The sequence below is a fragment of the Lepidochelys kempii genome, chromosome 2 (assembly GCF_965140285.1).
Source record: "Lepidochelys kempii isolate rLepKem1 chromosome 2, rLepKem1.hap1, whole genome shotgun sequence".
Lineage (NCBI taxonomy): Eukaryota > Metazoa > Chordata > Testudines > Cheloniidae > Lepidochelys > Lepidochelys kempii.
In genome coordinates, this window is record NC_136381.1 from 161,635,633 (window position 1) to 161,657,341 (window position 21,709).

The 21,709-nt window shown below is 42.7% G+C and overlaps 1 protein-coding gene across 5 annotated transcripts in view; it reads left to right on the plus strand.

The window, feature by feature from the left end:
- The window catches only part of TMEM245 (transmembrane protein 245), a 121,216-nt gene that overhangs the window by 58,362 nt on the left and 41,145 nt on the right, over window positions 1-21,709 (plus strand). For all 5 annotated transcript variants that reach the window (XM_073332668.2, XM_073332665.2, XM_073332664.2 and 2 more), the window contains 2 exons: window positions 9,034-9,165; window positions 17,947-18,069. In XM_073332668.2, coding sequence (XP_073188769.1) covers window positions 9,034-9,165; window positions 17,947-18,069 — 255 coding nt within the window. The remainder of the gene's footprint in view (window positions 1-9,033; window positions 9,166-17,946; window positions 18,070-21,709) is intronic.

Below are 21,709 nucleotides of genomic sequence, written 5' to 3' on the forward strand. Positions count from 1 at the left end.
TTATTCCTTGGAAGTAAAATCAAAGCTATTTGTATATATATTTGTGCAACTTCAGAATTAAATATTAATTTGAATTTGTTACAGTGCTATTTTATCTGTGTATTTTCACTGTATTTCTTAAACAATTCAGATTCAAAGTATGTGTTAGCATTCATATTATGGGAGACTCTAGAGAGAGAACAAAATTAAGAGCAATTTTACTAAGATGAAGTGAGCTGTAGCTCACGAAAGCTTATGCTCAAATAAATTTGTTAGTCTCTAAGGTGCCCCAAGTACTCCTTTTCTTTTTGCGAATACAGACTAACACGGCTGTTACTCTGAAACCTTTTAAATGTATGTAATTTAAACATACAAAATAATCCTAACATTGTGTAATGGACTTTTCTTTACTTATTTTTGTTTTAGTAAAAACAGTACTGATTGCACATGAAATTAAGTTCACTTTGTGTTCTGTGAGACTCCAGTGTGAAGAACCTTTTATTTATAACAAAACACTCTTAAAATGTTTGTAATTTACCAAGAAGATCTCTGGTTTTCTGGTAACAATATTATCCTAGTGTAACTGTCAAAATGCAAGAGAAAATCAAGGCTACTTTCCTTGACAGGGTGATGTAGTGAGAGGTAACATGGCTGTGTAAGTAAAGTACCAGCAAGTAAGATACTCTAAACATGAGAGAGGGAGACTTCAGTAAAATGAGAGGGCTTGTCAAAAATGTCCTAAAATCAAAAGTAAAGGAAGTGAAGTCCTTAGAGGTGGAAACTGGTATGGATACTTGTGACTGTGATTGCTGGAGGGGCTATACTGAGAATGTTCAATCAGGGAAATTTGCAAAGAATAGGGCAGACAGTCCCCCAAAACTGGTGGTTTATTTAATAATTAGATACTCCTGGGGGGAATCCTACATCACTGTACATGCGCAGAATTTTTGTCCCCCGCAGATTTCTTTGCTTTCTGGCCAAAAAATGATTTTCTGACAGGGAAGCTGCAAGAGCAGTCATGCACCACTCCATAGCAGTGCAAGTACATCGTTTCAGGCACCCAGAGCAGCCGGTGGAGAGGTAAATCACCATAGGGCTGGGGACACCACAGCCAGTGGCTCCTATCCTGAACTGGGATCAGCTGCTAGTCCCGGCTGGGCTGGAGGCAGGAGAGGATGGGACTTCCTCTTCCCCTGCAAGGAGTGGCTGGGGCTGTGTCAGACCCACCCCCAGAGACCTCCCCCAGCTGCAGGAAGCTCAGCATGCTTCCTGACCCCATTGCTCCTCAGCTGTGTGGGTAGGGGTCACTGTACAGGGAGCTGCTCCCCCATCCACGCAACCCCTGTGCATCTGGACCTCCCTGCCAAGCCTCACCTGGTACATCCAACCCCACCCCTAACTCTCCATACCTGAACCTCAACCCCTGTATCTGAAGTCCCCCTGCACTCTGACCCCATGCCTCTGGACCCCCCACCCCTGCACCCAGACCACCCCCCTCTGAACTCCCTGCACTCAAACCCCTACTCTGATGCCCCACCTCCTGCACCACCCTAATCCTCCACATCCAGACCCCCATGCCACTGACCCCCCTCACCTAACTACATTCAGATCCCCACCCCCTCAGCACCCAGACTCCCCCACTGAGCCCCAACCACCTTCACCTGGAGCCACTGCAGAGTCCCATTGCCCCTGCTCTTGGACCCCCTCCCCTCCCACAAGCCTCTGTTCATCCAGATCCCCCCCACTGATCTGCCTGCACCCAGATTATCCCACACAGAATCCTCTCACCCCACACTCTGATCCCCCTCATCCCCCCCACACTGAGACCGTCCACACTTGGATCCTGCCTGGTTGAGCCTACCTACTCCACACCTTGTACACCTGGCTCAGAGGTGCAGGGCCCCAGGGTGTTTCTGAGGCAGGCCCAGACCTTGTGCTGTGTCGGGTCCAGTGTTACCTGACCCCTGAATCTGTGCCCTGGGAGTGGGGGGTGTAGGGTGATCTCCCACCTTCCTGCAGCCAGTGGCCTGTGCTCCCCACTGCCATGCTGGAGCCTCTACATTTATTTATTGACAAATAAAACTTGTAGGATTTTTAATTTTTTGGCACAGAATGCCCTCAGGAGTAAACTAGATTTCACCAAGCTAGTAACCAAACAGCTTCCTTAATACCTTCTTGGTTACCAAGAAGCCAAAATACAGTTCCCTTTAAGCAATCCAGCCTTTGGCTCCCATCCAGACACCCAAGCCTAAGAACCTTAATCATGATACATGAAGTTCTACCAATCCCAAGAGATTGGACACATTACTCACCAGGTCAGTGAATATTTCAGATCTCACCCAAATACACACTTACAGTAAATTCTTATTAACTAAATCTAAGATTTACTATTAAAAAAAGAAAAGAAAGAGATGTTATGGTTAAAGATAATTATACATACAGATACAAATAAAGTTCCTAGGTCAGTTTCATGGCAGAATTGGTGAGGCTGCTGATTTGTAAAATAGTTCTGGAATTAATTTAAAAGGGTATATCCAGGGGTGGGCCAACTTTTTGGCCTGAGGGCCACATCTGGGTTAGGAAATTGTATGGTAGGCCGCGAATGCTCACGATATTGGGGGGTTGGAGTGTGTGTGGGGGGTGAGAGCTCTAGAGTAGGGCCAGAAATGAGGAGTTCAGGGTGTGTGGGGGGGTTCTGGGCTGGGGAAGGGTGGTTGGGGTGTTCGAGAGGGTATGAGCTCTGGGCTGGGGGTATGGGTTCCAGGGTGGGGCCAGAAATGAGGAGTTCAGATGGGGCGGGGATCCAGGCTGGGGCAGTTGTTGGAGTCCAGGGGAGGGGGCTGTGGCTGAGGGGCTGGGGTGCAGGGGAGGGGACTCCGGATTGGGGCAGGGGTTTGGGATGTGTGTGTGGGGTGAGGGCTCCGGCTGGGGGTGCAGGCTCTGGGGTGGGGCTGGGTATGAGGGGTTTGGGGTGCACGAGGGTGCTCTGGGCCGGGACTGAGGGGTTCAGAGGGTGGGAGAGGAATCAGGGTTGGGGCTTGGGAGGTCAAGGATGCAGGCTCCGGGCAGCGTTTACCTCAAGCAGCTCCTGGAAGCGGGGCATGTCCCCTCTCCAGCTCCTATGTGGAAGCGTGGCACCGGCCAGATGGCTCTGCACGCTGCCCCATCCACAGGTGCCGCCCCTGCAGCTCCTGTTGGCCATAATTCCCGGCCAGTGGGAGCTGCAGAGCCATCACTTGGGGCAGGGGCAATGTACGGAGCCCCCTGGCTCACCCTATGTGTGGGACCTGGAGGTAGGGACATGCTGCTGCTTCCAGGTGCTGTGTGGAGCCACTGCACATACGGAGTGGGGCAAGCCGCTGAACCTGCTCCCTGGCGGGAGCTCGAGGACCACATTAAAAGGTCTGAGAGGCCAGACATGGTTCACGAGCCGTAGTTTGCTCACCCATGTTATAGTCCAATCTGGAGTCTGTACAGAGTTTGTTCAAATTCTTCTTTGAGAAATTGCAGGATTAATCCAGAGTAGACCTGGAGACCTCAGTCTTACAGGCTTAGACTTTCCCTGTCAAAGTTTAAGCAGATCTGAGAAAGCAAGGATCAGGCTCGAAACTTTATTTAAATTATAGCGTAAGTTCAGTGGATAAGCCTCTTGGTAGCAAATGATCACTGCACTCTTGGATGAAGAATAGGTAACACACCCAACTGAGTTACATTAATGATGTCTCAGCCACTCATGAGCCAACAATAGAGAGGCTTCAGCCAGTTCCCCCCCCCAGCTCCAGCCCTACACTCCAGAACTGTATCGTCTTACACTGCTCAAGGCTCCCTTGGGCAGTGCAGGTTCATCAAGTAGTTTGCCACTCGCTCAGTGTAGAGTGGACACACTAGCCTTCGTAAACTAAGATGAGATTTCCCAAGCACTTCAACCAAAACACACTGTTTTAGGTAAAATAGAAAACAGATTGATTAAATATAAAGAGAAGTTTTAAGTGGTAGGTATAAAGGTCACAGATAGTTACCTTATGAAAATAAAAAGTAAACATGCATTCTAAATTGTAAACTTTTAGTCTAAGCAAGAGTTGAATCAAACAGCATTTCTCACTCTGACAGATTGTCCTGGCAGGTTACAGTTCCTCAATACACAGGCTGGCATTTCATTCCAGCCTAAGACCAAACTTCTCCAGTTCAAAGTCTTTGTCTTTCACACATGCTTCCAGGTGTTGAGATGAGGAGGAAGAGAGGCTAAGTGATGATGCCAATGTTTTTCTCTTTTTTTTTTTTTAAATGCCTTCTTCCAGCTGCTAGAAAGATCCTTGCTGTGTCATGGGGTGGCGGGGGGGCAGGCAGTCCACATTGGTCAAGCAGTCTCCATTGTGTACATTGTCTCTTCTGCCTCTGTGACAGTGGATTGTGTGTTTGAGCCATTAACAACTGGCTATTGATGGCTACTCCTTTGTTGTAACTGAAAAGCTGGTTGTGGGTGTTCACAACCTCACAACATATTTCAGTAACATATATACACCTCATAATTTTACAGACAATCCAACAGGATATTGGTCAACAAATCAAGACTTACAAAATGATACCTCACAAGGCATACTTTGTACAAAACACATCAATTATGTGCCAGTGGTGAATATGGGGGTTCCAGGGTGCTACTTTGAGGTGCAGTGTCACAATAGGTAAACACAAACAAATATAATTAGTATCTATTTTTAATTCTCTAACAATACAGGCCTACATGTCCAGAATTCTAGTACTTAACATGCCTTTGATAATGATCTACAAGGCTTGGCCCTCTTTACCATTTCAGTACTCTTCTGATATGTCCTTACGGGATTCTTTCAGGTCAGCCAGCCTGCTGGTTGCTTAACCCTCACTGGCTTGGCATCATAATGCCACTTTAAAAAAACCCAATAAGTGAGTTTCAGAAGATGTGCATACTGCTCACTTAGAAAGGGAACCAGGAAGGCAAGAAATCAACCAATATGGATAAATAGCAATTTCAAGAGATCATTTGAGCCAAACAGTAATCCAGTGAAGCCAAAAACCAGAAGCATAAATTACAGCAAATAATATGTGAGGGGGCAATAAGGATTTTGAAGAACCGAGAGCTAAAGGTGTAAAAATTAAACAAGATATTCTTTAAGCAGATCAGAAATAGAAAACCAGTGGGAGACTCTAGGAATGATCCAGGTAGTAAAAGAGCAATAAGGCTTGCATTTATGCCTGGCAGACTGGTTGGAACTAATTACAAACAGAGTACTAATACCTGGGATCACAATATTACTCGCAGGCTACACATTTCGTAATATATGTTGACTTAGCTTATTGCATGCATCAGGGCTCCTTGTATTCTTCTGTTGCACCCCGCAAGCTTTCTGTGTGCCAGCCTCCTCTGCTTCAGGCACTCCTTGCCAGTGCCCCCAATCTCCCCATGTCAGGTTTCTGTGGCCTCCTATTCTTCCCTTTTCCCTTACCAGGGTCTCTCATTCTCCCCAAGGGCTCTGTGTGCACCCTATTCTTATCCTGAATATCCCCCTACTGGTTGTTCTTTGTTCACCTCCATTCTTCCTCTGTGGCAGGGGTACTGTGTGCTCCCCAATTCGTGTTCTCAATCTCTCTTCCCTCCCCCCATTAATGGTACTTTGTATATCCCCATGGCAGGGGCCCTGTGTTTATCCCATTCCTCCAGTCTCCCCCATACCAGGAGTTCTGTGTGCCCTTTTGCTCCCTCATCCTATACCGTAGTCTGTGTGCATGTCTCCATAACCCCCTCTTCACCTCCATTCCACAACACCCCCCACCCCGCCATTATTTCTCTTCTGTCTGGAAGATAAGTCATTCAGGGTGTCAACATGTTAACTGCTACTGAGAGAATGGTCAGGAATATTGTTATGCTGGAAGGGGTTAAAGGGTGTCCTCAACAGATGACAGTGGCTTCATGGAATCTGACTAAGCTTGTCCACTTTAGAGGATTTAGAAAGCTTGACCTTTAAACAGATATTGTGATGCAACCTTTACTATAATGTTGCTACTGCATCGCTACACTTAATGATCTGGAATGGTGGGTAAGCAGGGAGATAGCAAAATTTGATTAGTCAAGACCAGAGAGCACTCTCAGGAGTTTTAGAGACCTAACGAAATTAGGTGAATGGGCAACAAGATGGCAAACTGTTTTTTGATAAAAGTAAAATAATACACATAATTAAAAAAATGAAACTACTCACACGTCTTCCAGGGCTCTAAATTAACTCTATCAACTCAAGAAAGAGACTTGTGTAATTGTGAACATTTCAAGGAAGACCTCTGCTTGGTGTACATCTACGGTCAAAAAGCAAATAAGATATTAGGAAGTTGAAGCTACTGGATTGAAAACCTAACAGAAAATATTATTATTCCATTATATGAATCAGTGCTAACGCTTCACTTGGAATACTTGTGGTCACTGCATATCAAAAGGGTTGAAGGGGGTTCAGAGAAGGTCAACATAAAAGATTGAAAAGCTTGTATGAAAACAGATTGAGAAGATTGGGATTGTTAGCTTTAAAATGGAGATAAATAAGAAGTGGTGTAGAGAAGGTAGGAGGCAGAGGCTCACTGTCTGTCTCAACACAACAAGAAAACATTCAGTGAAAGGTGGTAAATTCAAAACCAGTGAAAGGAAATACTGCTTCACGCATGTAATGAGACTGAACTCATTGTCACAGAATGTTGTTGAGGCCAAGAACCTGGCAAGATTCAAAAAGGGACTGAACATTTAGATGCAGGTTTTAATGTGGCCTCTAATTGTTAGATTAAGATGAAACTAATATAGCAGGCTGATTGTCCTACATCTGCCTTATTCAGGGTGCTTGCATCTTCCTCTGAAACATTTGGTGCTGGTCACTGTTGGAGACGGCATACTAGATTAGGTAGACCTCAGGTGTGACCCAGTAGGGCAATTCCTAGGTTCCTAACATTATGCAGGTTTCAGAGTAACAGCCGTGTTAGTCTGTATTCGCAAAAAGAAAAGGAGGACTTGTGGCACCAGCAGGACAGTGGGGTGGGAATAGGTATTGTTTCATATTCTCTGTGTATATATAAAGCCTGCTGCAGTTTCCACGATATGCATCTGAAGAAGTGAGCTGTAGCTCACGAAAGCTTATGCTCTAATAAATTGGTTAGTCTCTAAGGTGCCACAAGTCCTCCTTTTCTTTTAACATTATGCAGTTTCATAACTGGGTTAAAATTTCTGTAAGGAGTTGATCTAGCTACTGCATACAGAACCTGTTTCCTTTGGTCTTAATACCATAAGTATTATGGTTATGTATATCAAACTATATACTCTGGAATTGCTAAGTCTGTGCACATAAGTATACAAATTGTATAAATAGCAGCATTTTCAAACATTTGTATTGGATTTGGGCATACAAAATGCATTATACTCTATTTGCAATGTGTACAGTTAATTTTTGTGAAGTGATGGTAATTGAGGATCCAGTTCAGTACCACCAAAAGTCTATGGGAAGCACTAGACTGATTTCAGCAATCATTGGATCAGTCCCAATGTGCCCTAGAACAGTGGTTTTCAAACTGTCGGTCGTGACCCAGTACTGGATTGTGGAATGTAAGGCACTGGGTCGCGGCGGCTCTGGTCAGCACCGCCAACTAGGGCGTTAAAAGTCCCATTGGTGGTGCTGCCCGGCTAAGGCAGGCTAGTCCCTACCTGTTCCGACATTGCGCCGCACCACAGAAGCGGCCAGCAGCAAGTCTGGCTCCTAGGCGCGGGGGCCACGGGGCTCCATGTGCTACCTGAGCACCGGCTCCGCACTCCCATTGGCTGGGAGCTGGGGCACGCGGTGTCTGCGGGCGAGAGCTGCTTGTGCTCCTCTGTCTAAGAGCTGAACCTGCTGTCGACCACTTCTGGGGCGCAGCACAGCCGCGGTGCCAGGACAGGTGGGAAGCCTGCCTCTGCACCCCAGCTGCGCCGCTGACCAGGAGCCGCTGGAGGTAAGCCCGAACCCCTGCCCCAGCCCTGAGCTCTCTCTCGAACGCAGAGCCTCCTCCTACACCCCAGAGCCTACACCCGCAGCCCAGAGCCCTGACCCCCTCCCACACTCTGAACCCCTCATTCCTGGCCCCACCCCATAGCCCTCATCCCTGCACTCCAACCCTCTGCCCCAGCCCTGAGCCCCTCCCACACCCCAAACCTCTCATCGCCAGCTCCGTTGGGTCGCGGACATCAACACTTTCCTTCAGCTGGGTCCTCAGAAAAAAAGTTTGAAAACCACTGCCCTAGAATCTATTGCATGCCCAAACTAAGGCATGCAGACTTATTGCATGCCCAAACTAAGGCTGGAGGAATGGTCAATTATTTAAGTTTGCCCTTGCGTTTTTCACCCAGGGTTATATTGGGAAAAAAAAGTATGCTGCTTGCATTAAATTTTGTAGGTATTCGTGTGCAACATAGTAAGCAAGAAAATTGCTAAAATGCATCATACCTAGGCTTTAACAGATAACATCTGGTTGAGATAATTGGGTGTAGTTCACACTTCTCAAATTATTTGAGGCTGTCCTCTGGAAGATATTACTGTTTTCAGTCAGTTACTTCACGTTTTGAAAATTTTCTTCTCAACCATATGGGCTGGAGACTTGATATCTTTTTTTTAGATGAAAGCTTAGATTCTGGACCTCAAGAATTGCACTCTAGGGGAAAGGACGGTCTTTCCAAGCTGCTGAGAATCCGTCCAATTAAACCCATTTTCCCCGCAGGAGGAACATTGTTCCTCCTAAACTTATTTGACAGATTAACACATTTAAGGAATTTTAAATTATTAAAAAGCATTCTGGGTTAGATTTTCAAGGTACATGTTTAACAACTAATAAGGGGGAACAAATATATAAAAACTTAAATATTTGTGAAAGTGCAGCTGGAAGTGTCTTGTGCAAATGAAAATAGATCTAAGCTACATAGCGGACATGCATTCTCTAAATCAAGTCCTAGTAGCTTACTTTTCTTTGTAAATTGCTAAGATTTAATTTCTATCTTAAATCTCTTGCTTTATTTTTCAGAATGTAACACATCCTGGAAGACACAAAGGACACAAGCTGCATATAAATCGTCAGAACAGCTGGCTGGGTGACATTCTGGACTGGCAGGATATTGCTTCATTTGTTCATGAGAACATTGAGACATTTCTTTCAGTATGTATCTTTTTATCTTAAACTATGCATTAATATTCTCTTTGTAAAGTGATCTGAACATCTAATGTGATTTCACCTTTCAAGATAACACAGTACTCAAGAATGCATGAAAAGTTGGAGGTAAACGGAACTATTCAAGTATTATCTGAGGATCTGTTGTCACACCAGTTGTGAATCTTCCACATCAGCAAAGTGGCAAACATAATGGATTATGATCAGGAAACACTCATCGACTCAGTATCCATATTAATACAATCTCTTCCACCTTCAACCTGTCCCCTCCCAATAGATATCATTGTTGCAAGATTACTGTGTGGTCTGCAGGTTAGTTTTAAATGTTTTAGTTTCTGTAAACCTTAATCTTTTCACTCGTTCTTGGAGATAATTAATATGAATCTCTATTTGGCTAGACATGATTTTTTTCTGGTCAAATGTTCATTTTTTTCACACCCTTTCCAATAAATTCATACTGCTCCATTTCTATGGCACAGTTCCTTTCTTATCTCTCTTTGAACACCACAGTTTTGTTTGAAGTAAATTTTACCACCTCCCTATCACTGAGGAGAAAGCAAGGAAGTTGAATTAAAATGACCTATATCTTTGTTTCAAGCTCCAAGGAAATAAATCATGTGTATAGTTACAAATCGAAATATTTTAGCTTAGTTGAAAAATTCTAATGTGGCAAAAACAGAGTTAAAAGGTTTTTGATAAGACTAACAATTCAATGTTTGACTCAAAGCAACTATTTTTTTGTTTAAAAATTCAGTTTGTGTAGGTCATAGTTGAAGGAAATATCGATCAAGAGGTTGAGAGGCCGGTTCCTTAGTCTCGTTTTTCCAAATTATTATTCATTGTTTTGAAAGCAGCTTATTCTTTCTTTGTGGAAGTTCTGTGAAGAATGAAATTAATATTTTACACTTTGTGGTTCCCTGAATTAATTGCACTGGTCCTCTCACCTCCTTGAAGGAAAAAAAATATAACATCGAAACCAGTCCATACTGAAAAAACTGACTTACACTCAAATGGTCCATTCAGTCAGGAATGGTTAATGTACAGAATCGCTACTACAGTGCAGGCACTTCTTAAGTTCTTGACTTGTTCACTATAAAACAAACAAAAAAAATCTTTACATTATTGTTGAGCTATCTCAGAAAATAAGTTCTCTACTAACCTTCAGCATTTCTTGTGGAGGTAATTTAAACTAACACTTCCCTGGAGGCACCTCTTGCCATGGACTAGTAGGTATGTATTTGTTCCTTATACCTTGTGCTTCTAAAGATGTTACAGTTTTGACTCCTGAATATGGAGCAGGATGAAGTAACTCAAGGGAAAGTTACTTCAGTGAACCTTTTATCACTTTACAGAAATGATTTGTTTAACCCTTTCTTTAAATTGACTTATGCATGCATGAGGCACATTTCTTTGAACTTGCCTTTCATAAATAAAAATGCATGGCACAATTTTTTTTATTTGTTTTTTAAATCCATGTGCAATTTCCCACCTAGCAAGACAAGTGGAGAAGGAAACACACTTGAAGGTGCTACTCATGTCACTTAATGCATTGCTGAAAAGTGCTTGGATACCATGGTGATGGGGGTGCTACAATAACCTCAATACAATAGAGTGACCATGAACTTAATGCAGAAGAGGATAAATATTTTTAAGGGCTGAAACCTAAAAATAAGGATTTTTTTTTTTTAAGAAAATATCCATAGTTTCCAGCTACATCAATTTATTTTCTTTTCAGTTTTGGTTTTGCAGTAGGAAAAAGAAAACCTCTCAATTGACTTGCTTTCCTGTTTGTAGCCATGAACTCACAATTTATCCTCAGTTATAGGAAACACCTGTCCCTTCTCTCCACACTCATGTCCTTTATGATGTACTGTAGACGGTTGAACGTAGTGTAAATTCTAAATGTGTCCTTTCTGGGCAGCATTCCCTTGCGGGCTCCTGTGTACACGACCCCTTGCATAAATATTATTCACTCTGATGTTGCAAATTAAAATAGATGAAAATGTGATTGTGTGCCACTAGAGCATTGATACTTGGACATCATAAACATTTTTGTTTCTTTAAGGCCAGTATTACTGAGGTAAGGATGTTGACTTAACTTAGTATGCAGCAGTACTTTTGAGATATTAAAGGTTTTGAGGCAGGTAATGAAAACATTTTATTTAGCTAGTGATTAATTATTCAGTAGCAGAAGAGTTTTGCTAGGGAAGCTAGGAACTCACAAGCAGACTAAATGAATTGCCAAGGAGCAGCAGCCGTCGCTTAAACTTTTTCTTCTTTGAGATGATCTCTGCATTGTCAAAGTTTTAGGCTGCAGCCCAGCTTTGAAAACTTATGGTAAGCCAGCACTAACCTGGGACTTGTAAGTGTGCAGTAGAGCACTAATGCTAACAGTAACAGTAAATTCCTAAACAACAAACCTATAATTCTTATTATAATACAAACCATTTTAAGAAAAGAAAGGGGGGGGGGAAGAGAACTGGCTTTCTATGATTATGTCTACGCTGCACTTAGACACCCACAGCTGGCCTTGTGCCAGTTGACACAGGCTCACAGAGCTGCGGCTGTGGAGCCGTTTTAATTACGGTGTAGATGGACCCTCAAACTTCTCAGGATTCTAGAGCCTGAGCCCCAGTGTCTGCACCACAGTTAAACAGCCCTGAGCCCAAGTCAGCTGGCCTGGGCCAGCCACAGGTTTTTAATTGCAGCGTAGACATGCTCTAAAAGGTCCCAAAGCTCTGCAGATAAGACTGGGCACATCCTAAAGGTGTAAATATACAGATGCTATGTTGTCAAACTCTATTTAGTAGTAAGTAACCTTACTTTCTCACCCATTGGAGTCCTAATGAGTATTCATCCTCTTTGGTAAGAGACGGGACAATAGCCCTAAAAGCAGAAAAGACACTTACAGGGTATGTAAATGATTTAGGAGCATTAGTTGTAGCTCATTCTGTTACTTGCTGAGAAGACTACCATACTAGTCCCCCAAATGTACAATTCAGAGGAAGAGATGTACTACAACTGGAAGTTCAGTATGCTTCTTTATTTATAATGCACGTTGGTATAACATCAACTTGTTAGCTGAATGGTAGTATAATACTAAATGTAGCTCAGAAGGACTAGTATACTTCATGAAATTTCATATGCCTGGCTTAAAAATTTGACCTTTATAGTTGTTGATTACATTTTAAATATAGACTGCTCTTAAATATTGAACAAAGAAGGTTCTTTATTTAAAGCGAGAACTTGCTACTTTAATCTGTATTACCAAAATCTTTAAGATAAGAGAAAATTTACAGAATGGCCGAAGTCTCATTTTTCAAAAGCAGCTTAAGAGCTTTAGAGCCTGAGTTTCCATGGTGTTTCAACCTTGAGCTGTACCCTGTATTCAGGAGTAGAAGTAGTAGCACAGACCCATTTTCCAGTGATTCGTTTGTTGTAAGGTAAGTAAAAATCGCTGTTTGTAGTCCTACCCCTTCACACCATTGATATGGAGAGGGGGGAGGTTCTGATTCCTGCCTCAGGTTCTGTACCCTATTTCTATAAGACAGTTTGTCAGACAAATGGTCCCTGCTTATTAAATATATAGCCAGATGGTTAAGATTCAACCTCTGAAAAAGGGAAATCCTCGCTTCTTTTTCTGAATTATTCACAGAGAAGAGACACTCCTGGTCTGTTTTCTTTTTTTTTTTTTCTTTTAAATTCATGCTGGGATCTTTGAGAGTAAAATGGCCCTTCCTAAACCTATGAATAAACACTTGAAGCTTTCCAGGTGATGTGTGAGACCTGGCTCATATCTCCTTAGATTCGATCCTCTTGCTGCTTTCACAAAGTCATCCATCATTACACTAGCAGTTAGTATCTTCTTAAAGATATCCTGGTCAGGAAGACAGAGGGCACACTCTATTAAAACTTTCAGTAAGCTTCACCTAATTAGGATTCTTTAGCTATGTTTTTTTGCAATTCAAGAGCCTGAGTGGTATATATGTCCCAACTTGAGTTGGGCTCTACAGTCCAATTCTAATTGTCCAAAGGATACCTCAAGTTGTTAAATACCCTGATGTCTGTTGTGGCCCTGAAAACTGTTGCTAAGGAATTGTCCAGTTTTACAGTTCATATGAACTGTTCTTCAGTAATAATCCAAAGGTCCCTCTGGCTTTGTCCATGGTAAAGTGACTTTTCTATGAGTTAATGTTTCTCTCTCTTTAAGGGCTGTCACCTTTCGAGGCGTAAGGTAGATACCAGCCCTTCAGCATAACTTTTTGAAGTTTGAGAATGAGGAAAACAATCTCTCTCCCAGCATAATTGTCAAAGGGATATTTGTCCTGATGGAAGATTATCTGTGCTTTTCTCAAAATTTAAATGGAGAAAATGAGATATGAAAGTACTCCAAATCTCACTGTCAAAACTGTTTCAACCCTTGGGTCAGCAATCCAGATCTTGCAGAATAGGGAAGTCTTAATTCTACTGGTGTCAGCTGGCTTTCCTGAAGGAAGAAGTCTTATTTAGTCCTGCAGAATTGAACTGTTATCAGCCAAGACAAATGGTCACTATAGACTTACTGTCCCCAACTTCCCCCGGGGCAGTTTTACATTTTCCTTCTACGTTTTGCTTTCATTTACAGCATAATATATCTATAGCAGTATTTTGCACCAAGTCCAACACCTGGTTTCTACCATAAACCTCCTTTTGCCATTATTTCTAAATTTAGAGTATGATGTAAAATAGCTTGGGGGAGAGGGTTGAATTTCTATTAAATAACTCCAATTAAATAACTCTAACTCTCATTTTGGGAGTTTATTAATTGGGTATGAATATACACAGTGGGTTCTGACTTGGTGTACTAGTCCCTGCCTGGGGAAAAAATTATTTAAGCTTCTATATAGGTTTTTATGCCATGGACATCACTATAGTACAGGGGTCAGCCGAGTCTTCATTTATTCATTTTAATGTAAGGTTTCACGTGCCAGTAATACATTTTAACGTTTTTAGAAGGTCTCTCTCTATGTCTATACTATGTAACTAAACTATTGTTATATGTAAAGTAAATGAGGATTTTAAAATGTTTAAGAAGCTTTATTTAAAATTAAATTAAAATGCAGATCTTATCAGTTTAGTGCAGTGGTTCTTAATCAAGGGTGCACGCACCCCCTGGGCGTGCGTGATGCCCTTTCTGGGGGTGCAAGACGTGAGATTTTTTTTAGAAGGTAAATCATCAAAAACACAAATTAAGCACAGGCACATAAGTACAACTACTTTGTTTTATCAAACCTCTGTATTTATTAACATTATACCTTTTTTAACAATTACTGTAATATACAAACAAAGTTTTTACGTTTTCAAGTTTTTAAGTTAATCGTAGTGTAATTTTTGAAAAGGGGTGAGAGAACATATTTTGAGAACTCCAAACCATCAGTGGGCTGGGTGGGGCTGGGTGTACTGTATTAAATTGCTCCCCATAGGAATGTCCTACTCACGGTGTACTACTTACGGCTGCCAGTCCTGATGCTCTTGAGTGTCATGGTAAGGGGATGGAGAACAAGGGTGGTTGGATAGACGCGGGAGTCTGGGGGGCCTGTCGGGGGTGTGGATAGGGGTCGGGGGAGTCAGGGGACAGGGAGCAGGGGGGCTTGGATGGAGGGGTTGGCTCCCGGGAGGTGGTGGTCAGGAGACAAGGAGCAGGGCAGGGGGTTGTATGGGTGGAGGGTTCTGAGGGGGACAGTCAGGAGGAAGGGGGTCCTGGGAGGGGGTGGTCAAGGACAAGGAGTGGGGGAGGTTGGATGGGTCAGGGTTTATGAGGGGGGCAGTCAGGGGGCGGGAAGTTTGGGGAGGCACAGCCTTCCCTACCCAGCTATAGTGTATTAAGTTTCTCCCCGTAGGAATGTGCTAGTTACCATGTACTACTTACGGCTGCCAGTCCTGGTGCTCCGCAAGTAGCACATTCCTACGGGGAGAAATTTAATGCACTACACCAGCGAACAGAACCCCAGACCAGTGGCGGCCTGAGCAGCTCAGCCCGCTGCCGGTCTGGGGTTCCGTCCGCCGGCTCCTGCCAGCTGGGGTCCCAGCCACTGGCCCCGCTCAGCCCACTGCCGGCCTGGGGTTTCATTCACCCAGGCCGACAGCGGGCTGAGCGGGGGCGGCAGCCGGGACCCCGGCTGGCAGTAGCGTGCCACTAAAAATGGGCTCATGTGCGGCTAGTTGCCGACCCCTGCTATAGTATATGATGGCCTTCCGGGAGTGCATAAAATGTGACTAATATCTACCATGTGTTTGTACTCTTCCTTGCCCCAGGGAGAGAAGTGTGCAGTGGAGTAATTTTGTTTTGGAATTTTTTATACAATATATTTAGCAATGTGTTGCAATATGTTAGAGAAGGCAAGATCAAAGAAATGTGCTTTGCAGTTAGAGCAGAAGGTGGTGAGGTTTGTGATAGGTCTTGTGGGAGTTAATGCCATGATATTGGGTTGGCCTTAGAAAGTGCTCTGTTCTTCTGCACAGACAAGCTTTATGCTTATTGTGGAAAGTTCCACTGTGACAGAGGAGCGCAGCTGTCAATCACGGTCTTCATCTTGATACCCTGGGCCCAAGCCATTGAACACCTTGAATTTAATTTGATACTCTCTGGGAAGTCAGTGTAGGAAGCAGAAGACAGGTTTGATGTATTCTCAATAGCCAGTGTTGGTGAAGTGACATTCTGTAACAGACTGTGTACCAGTTAGCTTGTTCTGAAGGCTTCATGCCCAGGTATATTAAAGTGTTGTAGTCCAGTCAAGAGTTGACGAAGTTGTGAATAACTTCATGTACTGTGTATAAGTATTGAGAGTCAGACCAATTGCATAGCTAAATTTTTCATTTTATGACTAATCAGTAACTAGGTGAGTGAAAATTATTAATGCTGAAACTACATTTTCTAGTAACTATTACTTATGTTTTAAAATCTCTTTTTTCAACCCTATTAGTTCTTTTCCTCACCTGACTTGTAATTTCATCATGCACTGCAGAGTTTGATGCAGTTTTGGATCGAAATGTGACAATCTTCAATAGCATTACAGCCGCTACTCTGCATTTCTTGATCTTTTCATTTTACACCAGTGTCCTCCTTTGCTTACCTCTACTTCCTCTAATTTCCAGCATCTGACCTCTTTGCAGGCAAGGCAAAAGAAGCCATTGTCCAACAGCCAAAGACAACCAAAAATTGTCTATTTAATACAAGATATTTATTTCAGAGTAACAGCCGTGTTAGTCTGTATTCGCAAAAAGAAAAGGAGTACTTGTGGCACCTTAGAGACTAACCAATTTATTTGAGCATGAGCTTTCGTGAGCTACAGCTCACTTCATTGGATGCCACATGCTCAAATAAATTGGTTAGTCTCTAAGGTGCCACAAGTACTCCTTTTCTTTTTACAAGATATTTAGTTTTCTGTTTTGCCAGACAAGCTGCTGGCATCCACTTAAAAACCCTGATAGCACTGATGGACTAATGCCTCTGACCTAAAAATGAAAATCAACGTCCCACCTAAATTTCCTGTTACCAAATCCAGGTTAACTGGGTGCTTTTCTTGACTTAGCCTGCTACTTTGTTGAATGGCTTCTGTCTTAACATTCTTTACTCTGACATTCTATTTACCTCTGAGTGTTGAAGTAATCCTTCAGTATAAACTCATTTGCACATTTACAATGGTAAACTCAGTCTGCTTTCTTTAGCCTCTGTGGCATATCCTGCATCTGTCACTGCTCATTCTTGCATTTGAAAGTTCTTACCTTGATTACTGCAATTCCTTTTTTAGAGCCTCCCAAAAACTCTTTTTTCAAATGTGAGTATTAGTGCTTCCATTCCCTGTGCATGCACACTAATGAACTCTCTATCCTTCACTGTATCCTTACCAACTTCAGTGTCGACTGAAAAATTGCTGTCCTTCTCTTCAAAATTCCTACCTTTGTCATAGTTATTCAGTTTATTTCCTCTCAGTTTTGCCTTCTGAACTTCCCTCCTTTTTTTGGACTTCACTGCCACTGAGCAAGCTAATTGGAACAACCTGTTTGTACTAAGTGCATCACTTTTTTTGAACCAATCATTCCTATGCTACCTGCAACTAGTAAGCAGTCAGCCAGTTGTCCCAAAATAGCACTTACTGATTTTGTGTTATGGATTATAGGTTACTGTCCACACCTAATCTAATTTATTAATGTACCTTTACACAAAATCATAACTTCTGTATTGAGTTAATTGTGTGAACAAGTTAGAAAATTAAATAGCCCCAATTAATATGGAACTTCTTTTTAACCCTGTGTTGAAGAAAATTACAGTATTTGATTTGAATTTAGCTTTGTAATGTTACTGCAACATGTTTTCTGACTTAACTGCCCTACCTACTTTTGAGGGAAGGATGAGATCTTTTTCTTTCCGCAAAGTTCACTGATTGTAATGAAACTAGCAGCAATAAACAGAAAATAGCACTGCCTTCCTAGTAAGAATGGATGTCTTCACACAGTCTTTTGTATCAGAATTATGCTATTTTATTAGAATTGTCAAAAAAAATCCATTAAAACATTTTTGATGGAAAATAGCTTTTTGACAAAAGGGATGTTTTTATGAAAAATTGTTTTAAATGAAAAATCTTAGATTTTTGTCAAAACCAAAAACTGTCTTGATTAAAACAGAATTATTCTTTGCAGGTTTGTTGAAGGGAGAAATCATTTTCTGACCAGGTCTGTATTTTAGATAATTTTAGTCAAAGTAGTGACTTACTTTCTTTTCCTTGCCAGATTCTGGAGTCCTTGTGGATAGTGATGAGTCGTAATGTGAGCCTACTCTTCACCACAGTAACAACATTAGTGACAATCCTCTTCTATAGTGGGACAGCCCTTCTCAATTTTGTGCTCTCACTGGTAAGTAGCATGCACTGGACAGTTTATACTATTCATTTTACATCCCTCTAAGTTGATGTAAACAAGGAGCTTTCACCAGGGATTTTAGGGATATCAATTCATCTTTAGAACACAGAAGGAAGGATTTAAAGGAACACATTAAATATTAGTGAATTCTTGTTCACAGATCAGACTGGATTTTTTTTAAAGTGCTTTTGTTTTGACCATGTGCATGTGTGGATAGCAAATATGTGATATGGTGTGATATAGTATAAAGGTTCTCACAGCATGAGTTTTTGGGATAACCATTTTGCCCGTTCATAAGTAATGCAGGTCATCCTGTACTCTCAATGATAAATGCCTACATCCTCTGCTGCAGCTATAATACACTCAACCTGAGGAAGGATGGAGGTAGAGTGGCGTACTTGCCTGATCCTGGGGCCAGTTCAGTCCTTGGCACTACTTAAAATAGCTTGGAAGCTCCTGACAATTACACTGAAGGCGTTCAAAGCTCCTATGTGCTATTCTAGAAACTGGAAAATGCCAGCGTGTAGGGATGTCCTTGTCAAACTCTCTCTCATAGAAGTATCCCCTGCTGGGGGAGTCAGAGGGAAAAAGTGTAATTTTACTTGGACAGGGTGTGTATCAGGGAGGTGATTGATCCAGTTTTGCAGATGCTTTGTGCCAGCGGAGTGGTGCAAAGCAGTTAAAATGATCCAAAATCTTTTTTTAAAACCATTAAGTATTCTGCATATGCCACATATACTTAAAATATTTTAGAGTTTTCAGTGTTTCAAAAACTTTCACTGAAATTGTTTGTGTCCTGCTGTCTGAAAAGCTGTTTTATCTCCATTACCAAGAGTCCAACTACTGTACGGGGTTTATAGCAAAAGGAATATTAAAACTAACGCCTCTCAAAAGTCCTTTAAATATGATCTAAAATAGCTTTTAAAATTAATACAAATGCCATGACTTGGGACCTTCTAGGCTTAGGAACAAGAACACTCTCTCTCTCTCTTCCCCTCCCCCCCCCCCATTGGGAAATTGGCAGTCTCCCCTTTCCTGTTTTATAAAGCTCCTATTTCTAGACTTTTAGAATTCTGAAAGATTAGACCTTAATCCTATCACTGGTTTATATTTTAATATTGCCTATCCTGAACTTGGAGCCAGAATAATTTGCCGGTAGGGGGAGTGGGAATTCTACCGTTTGGGGGAGGGAAAAGGAAGGAACGCTTATCTGACAATTTTTTAAGAAAAAGGGCATCTGTTAGAACATGATTAGGGAGTTAGAATAAGTCCCAGATTGGACTGGTGGGCAGAGTATAGGTATGGCAATCAAAAGCTAATGCTAGATATAATTTAACATGAACATCAAGACCTATGCAAAGTACTTCCTTAGAAAGAAAAAAAATCAAATGCTCAGCTGCAAAATGGGGAATAACTGGCTAGGTGGTAGTACTGCCTCATATGTAAGACACAGAAGGCAGCTGTCCTGCTTTATGCAGCTCTGGTGAGGCTACAGATAAAAGGTTTAGAAAATCCGACCTATGAAGAAGGGTTAATAAAACTGAGTATGTTTCGTCTTCAGTCTTTCTCAAGGGGACCTGTTAAGTCTTCAGAGAGGTTAAGGGCTATTATAAAGAGCTCTGTGACCAGTTGTTCTCCATGTCCACTGAAGATAGGACAAAAAGTTATGGGCTTAATCTCTGTAGCAAGGGAGATTTAGGTTATATATTAGGAAAAACTTTTTAACTTTAAGGGTAGTTATGTAATGGATTAGAATTCCAAGGGAGGTTGTGGAATCCCCATCACTGGAGGTTAAGAAATGGTTAGACAAATACCTGTCATGGATGGTCTAGATCAGTGGTCACCAACTGGTAGATCGCAATTGACTGGTAGATCGTGGAGCCTCTGGCAGTCGATTGCCATCTCAGTCTAGGGTTGCCAACTCTCCTGCAGCCATCCCTGCCTGCCCTGGCTCCGCACCGCTACCGGTAGCAGCCAGCATGTTTCTGCAGCTCCTGGGGATAGGGAGTAGCGAGTCTCTGCATGCTGCCCTTACCTGCAGGCACCACCCCTGCAGTTCCCATTGGCCTGGAACGGGGAACTGCAGCCAATGGGAGCTGGGGGAGGAGGTGTGTGCCTGCAGATGGGGGCAGCGCACAGAGCCACCTGCCCTGCCCCACCCCACCCCACCTCCAGGAGCTGCTGCCGGACATGCCGGCCACTTTGGGGAATGGTGCAGAGCCAGGGCAGGCAGGGAGCCTGCCTTAGTCCTGCTGTGCCGCTGCCCAGGAGCTGCTTGAAGTAATCAGCATCCGGCTGGAGCCTGAACCCGTCTGGCACTCCAACCCCCTGCTCCAGCTCTGAACCCTCTCCTGCAGCCCAACCCGCAGCCCTGAGCCCCCCGCCACACCTACCTCCCCCCCAGAGCCCACACCCCCTCCTGCACCCCGTCCCAGCCCCTTCCCAGAGCCTGCACCCCAACCCTTTGCCCAAGCCCTGAGTCCCCTCCCAGAGCCTGCACCCTGAACCCCCTCCTGCACCAACTCCGTCACAGAGCCTGCACCGTGAACCTTCTCCTGCACCCCAACCCACTGCCCCAGGTTCAGCTTGGAGCCCCTCCCACACTCCAAAGCCTTCGGCCCCAGCCCAGAGCCCACACCTTCTCCTGCACCCCAACCACTTGTCCCAGCCCGGTGAAAGTGAGTGAGGGTTGGGGAAAGCAAGAGATGGAGTGGGCAGGGCCTCGGAGAAGGGGTGGGACAATGGTGTTTGGATTTGTGTGATTATTGTTGTTTCTACGTTTTCTTTGAGGTAGATCGTGGGTTGTACTTAAATTCAAAAAGTGATCTTGTGCTTAAAAAGGTTGGAGACCACTGGTCTAGATATACTTGGTCCTGCCTCAGATTCCACGGGCTAGACTTGGTGACATCTGGAAATCTTTTCCAGCCATATTATTATTATTATTACCTCCACGTATGTGAATAGTGTGATGTGAAAAGGTTTTATTGGTATGAGTTTAGGAAGGTCAATTTACTTACGTAAGCATGTTTTATATAGGTCATTTTTAAATGAGTACAGCTAACATAACTTTTATATGCATAGATTGTAATCTTTCAGAATCCTTTTAACCTTGTTGAAAAACTTGGTCTGACAGGGTGTCCGCTTATTTTGCTTACAGTTCTTTCTAAAATCTGGTATTGTCAGTTTTTCCAAAGTACATCTCCGAACAAAGGCATTGTTCTAAGTTGGGTAAAATTATTGTAGGGAATTGTAAGCAAAACTGCTGAATACACAATTACTGTTTTATGTTGCATTCATTAAGGAAGTATTTTCAATTAATGAGTTTTATTTACCAAAATGATTTTTTCATTGCAATATGCTTATTAGATTTGTGTATTCTTTAACACTAGTGCACATACTGAAATAGTGGTTTGATATGTACTTTTAAAAAAGCTCTTGTTTTTAATGAAAGGTATCACTTTGTTTTTTGTGTGTGTGCATGTGGGACTTAGTTTTTTAAAGATTCTTTTGATTCTAAATCTGATAGCCACAGCTGTGTGGAGTAGTTACTAATGTTAGAGGTGATTTTTTTTCTTTCCATTGCAGCTGTGTATTGACAGCTGCTACTTTTAAATAACTTAATGGCTGGAACAGA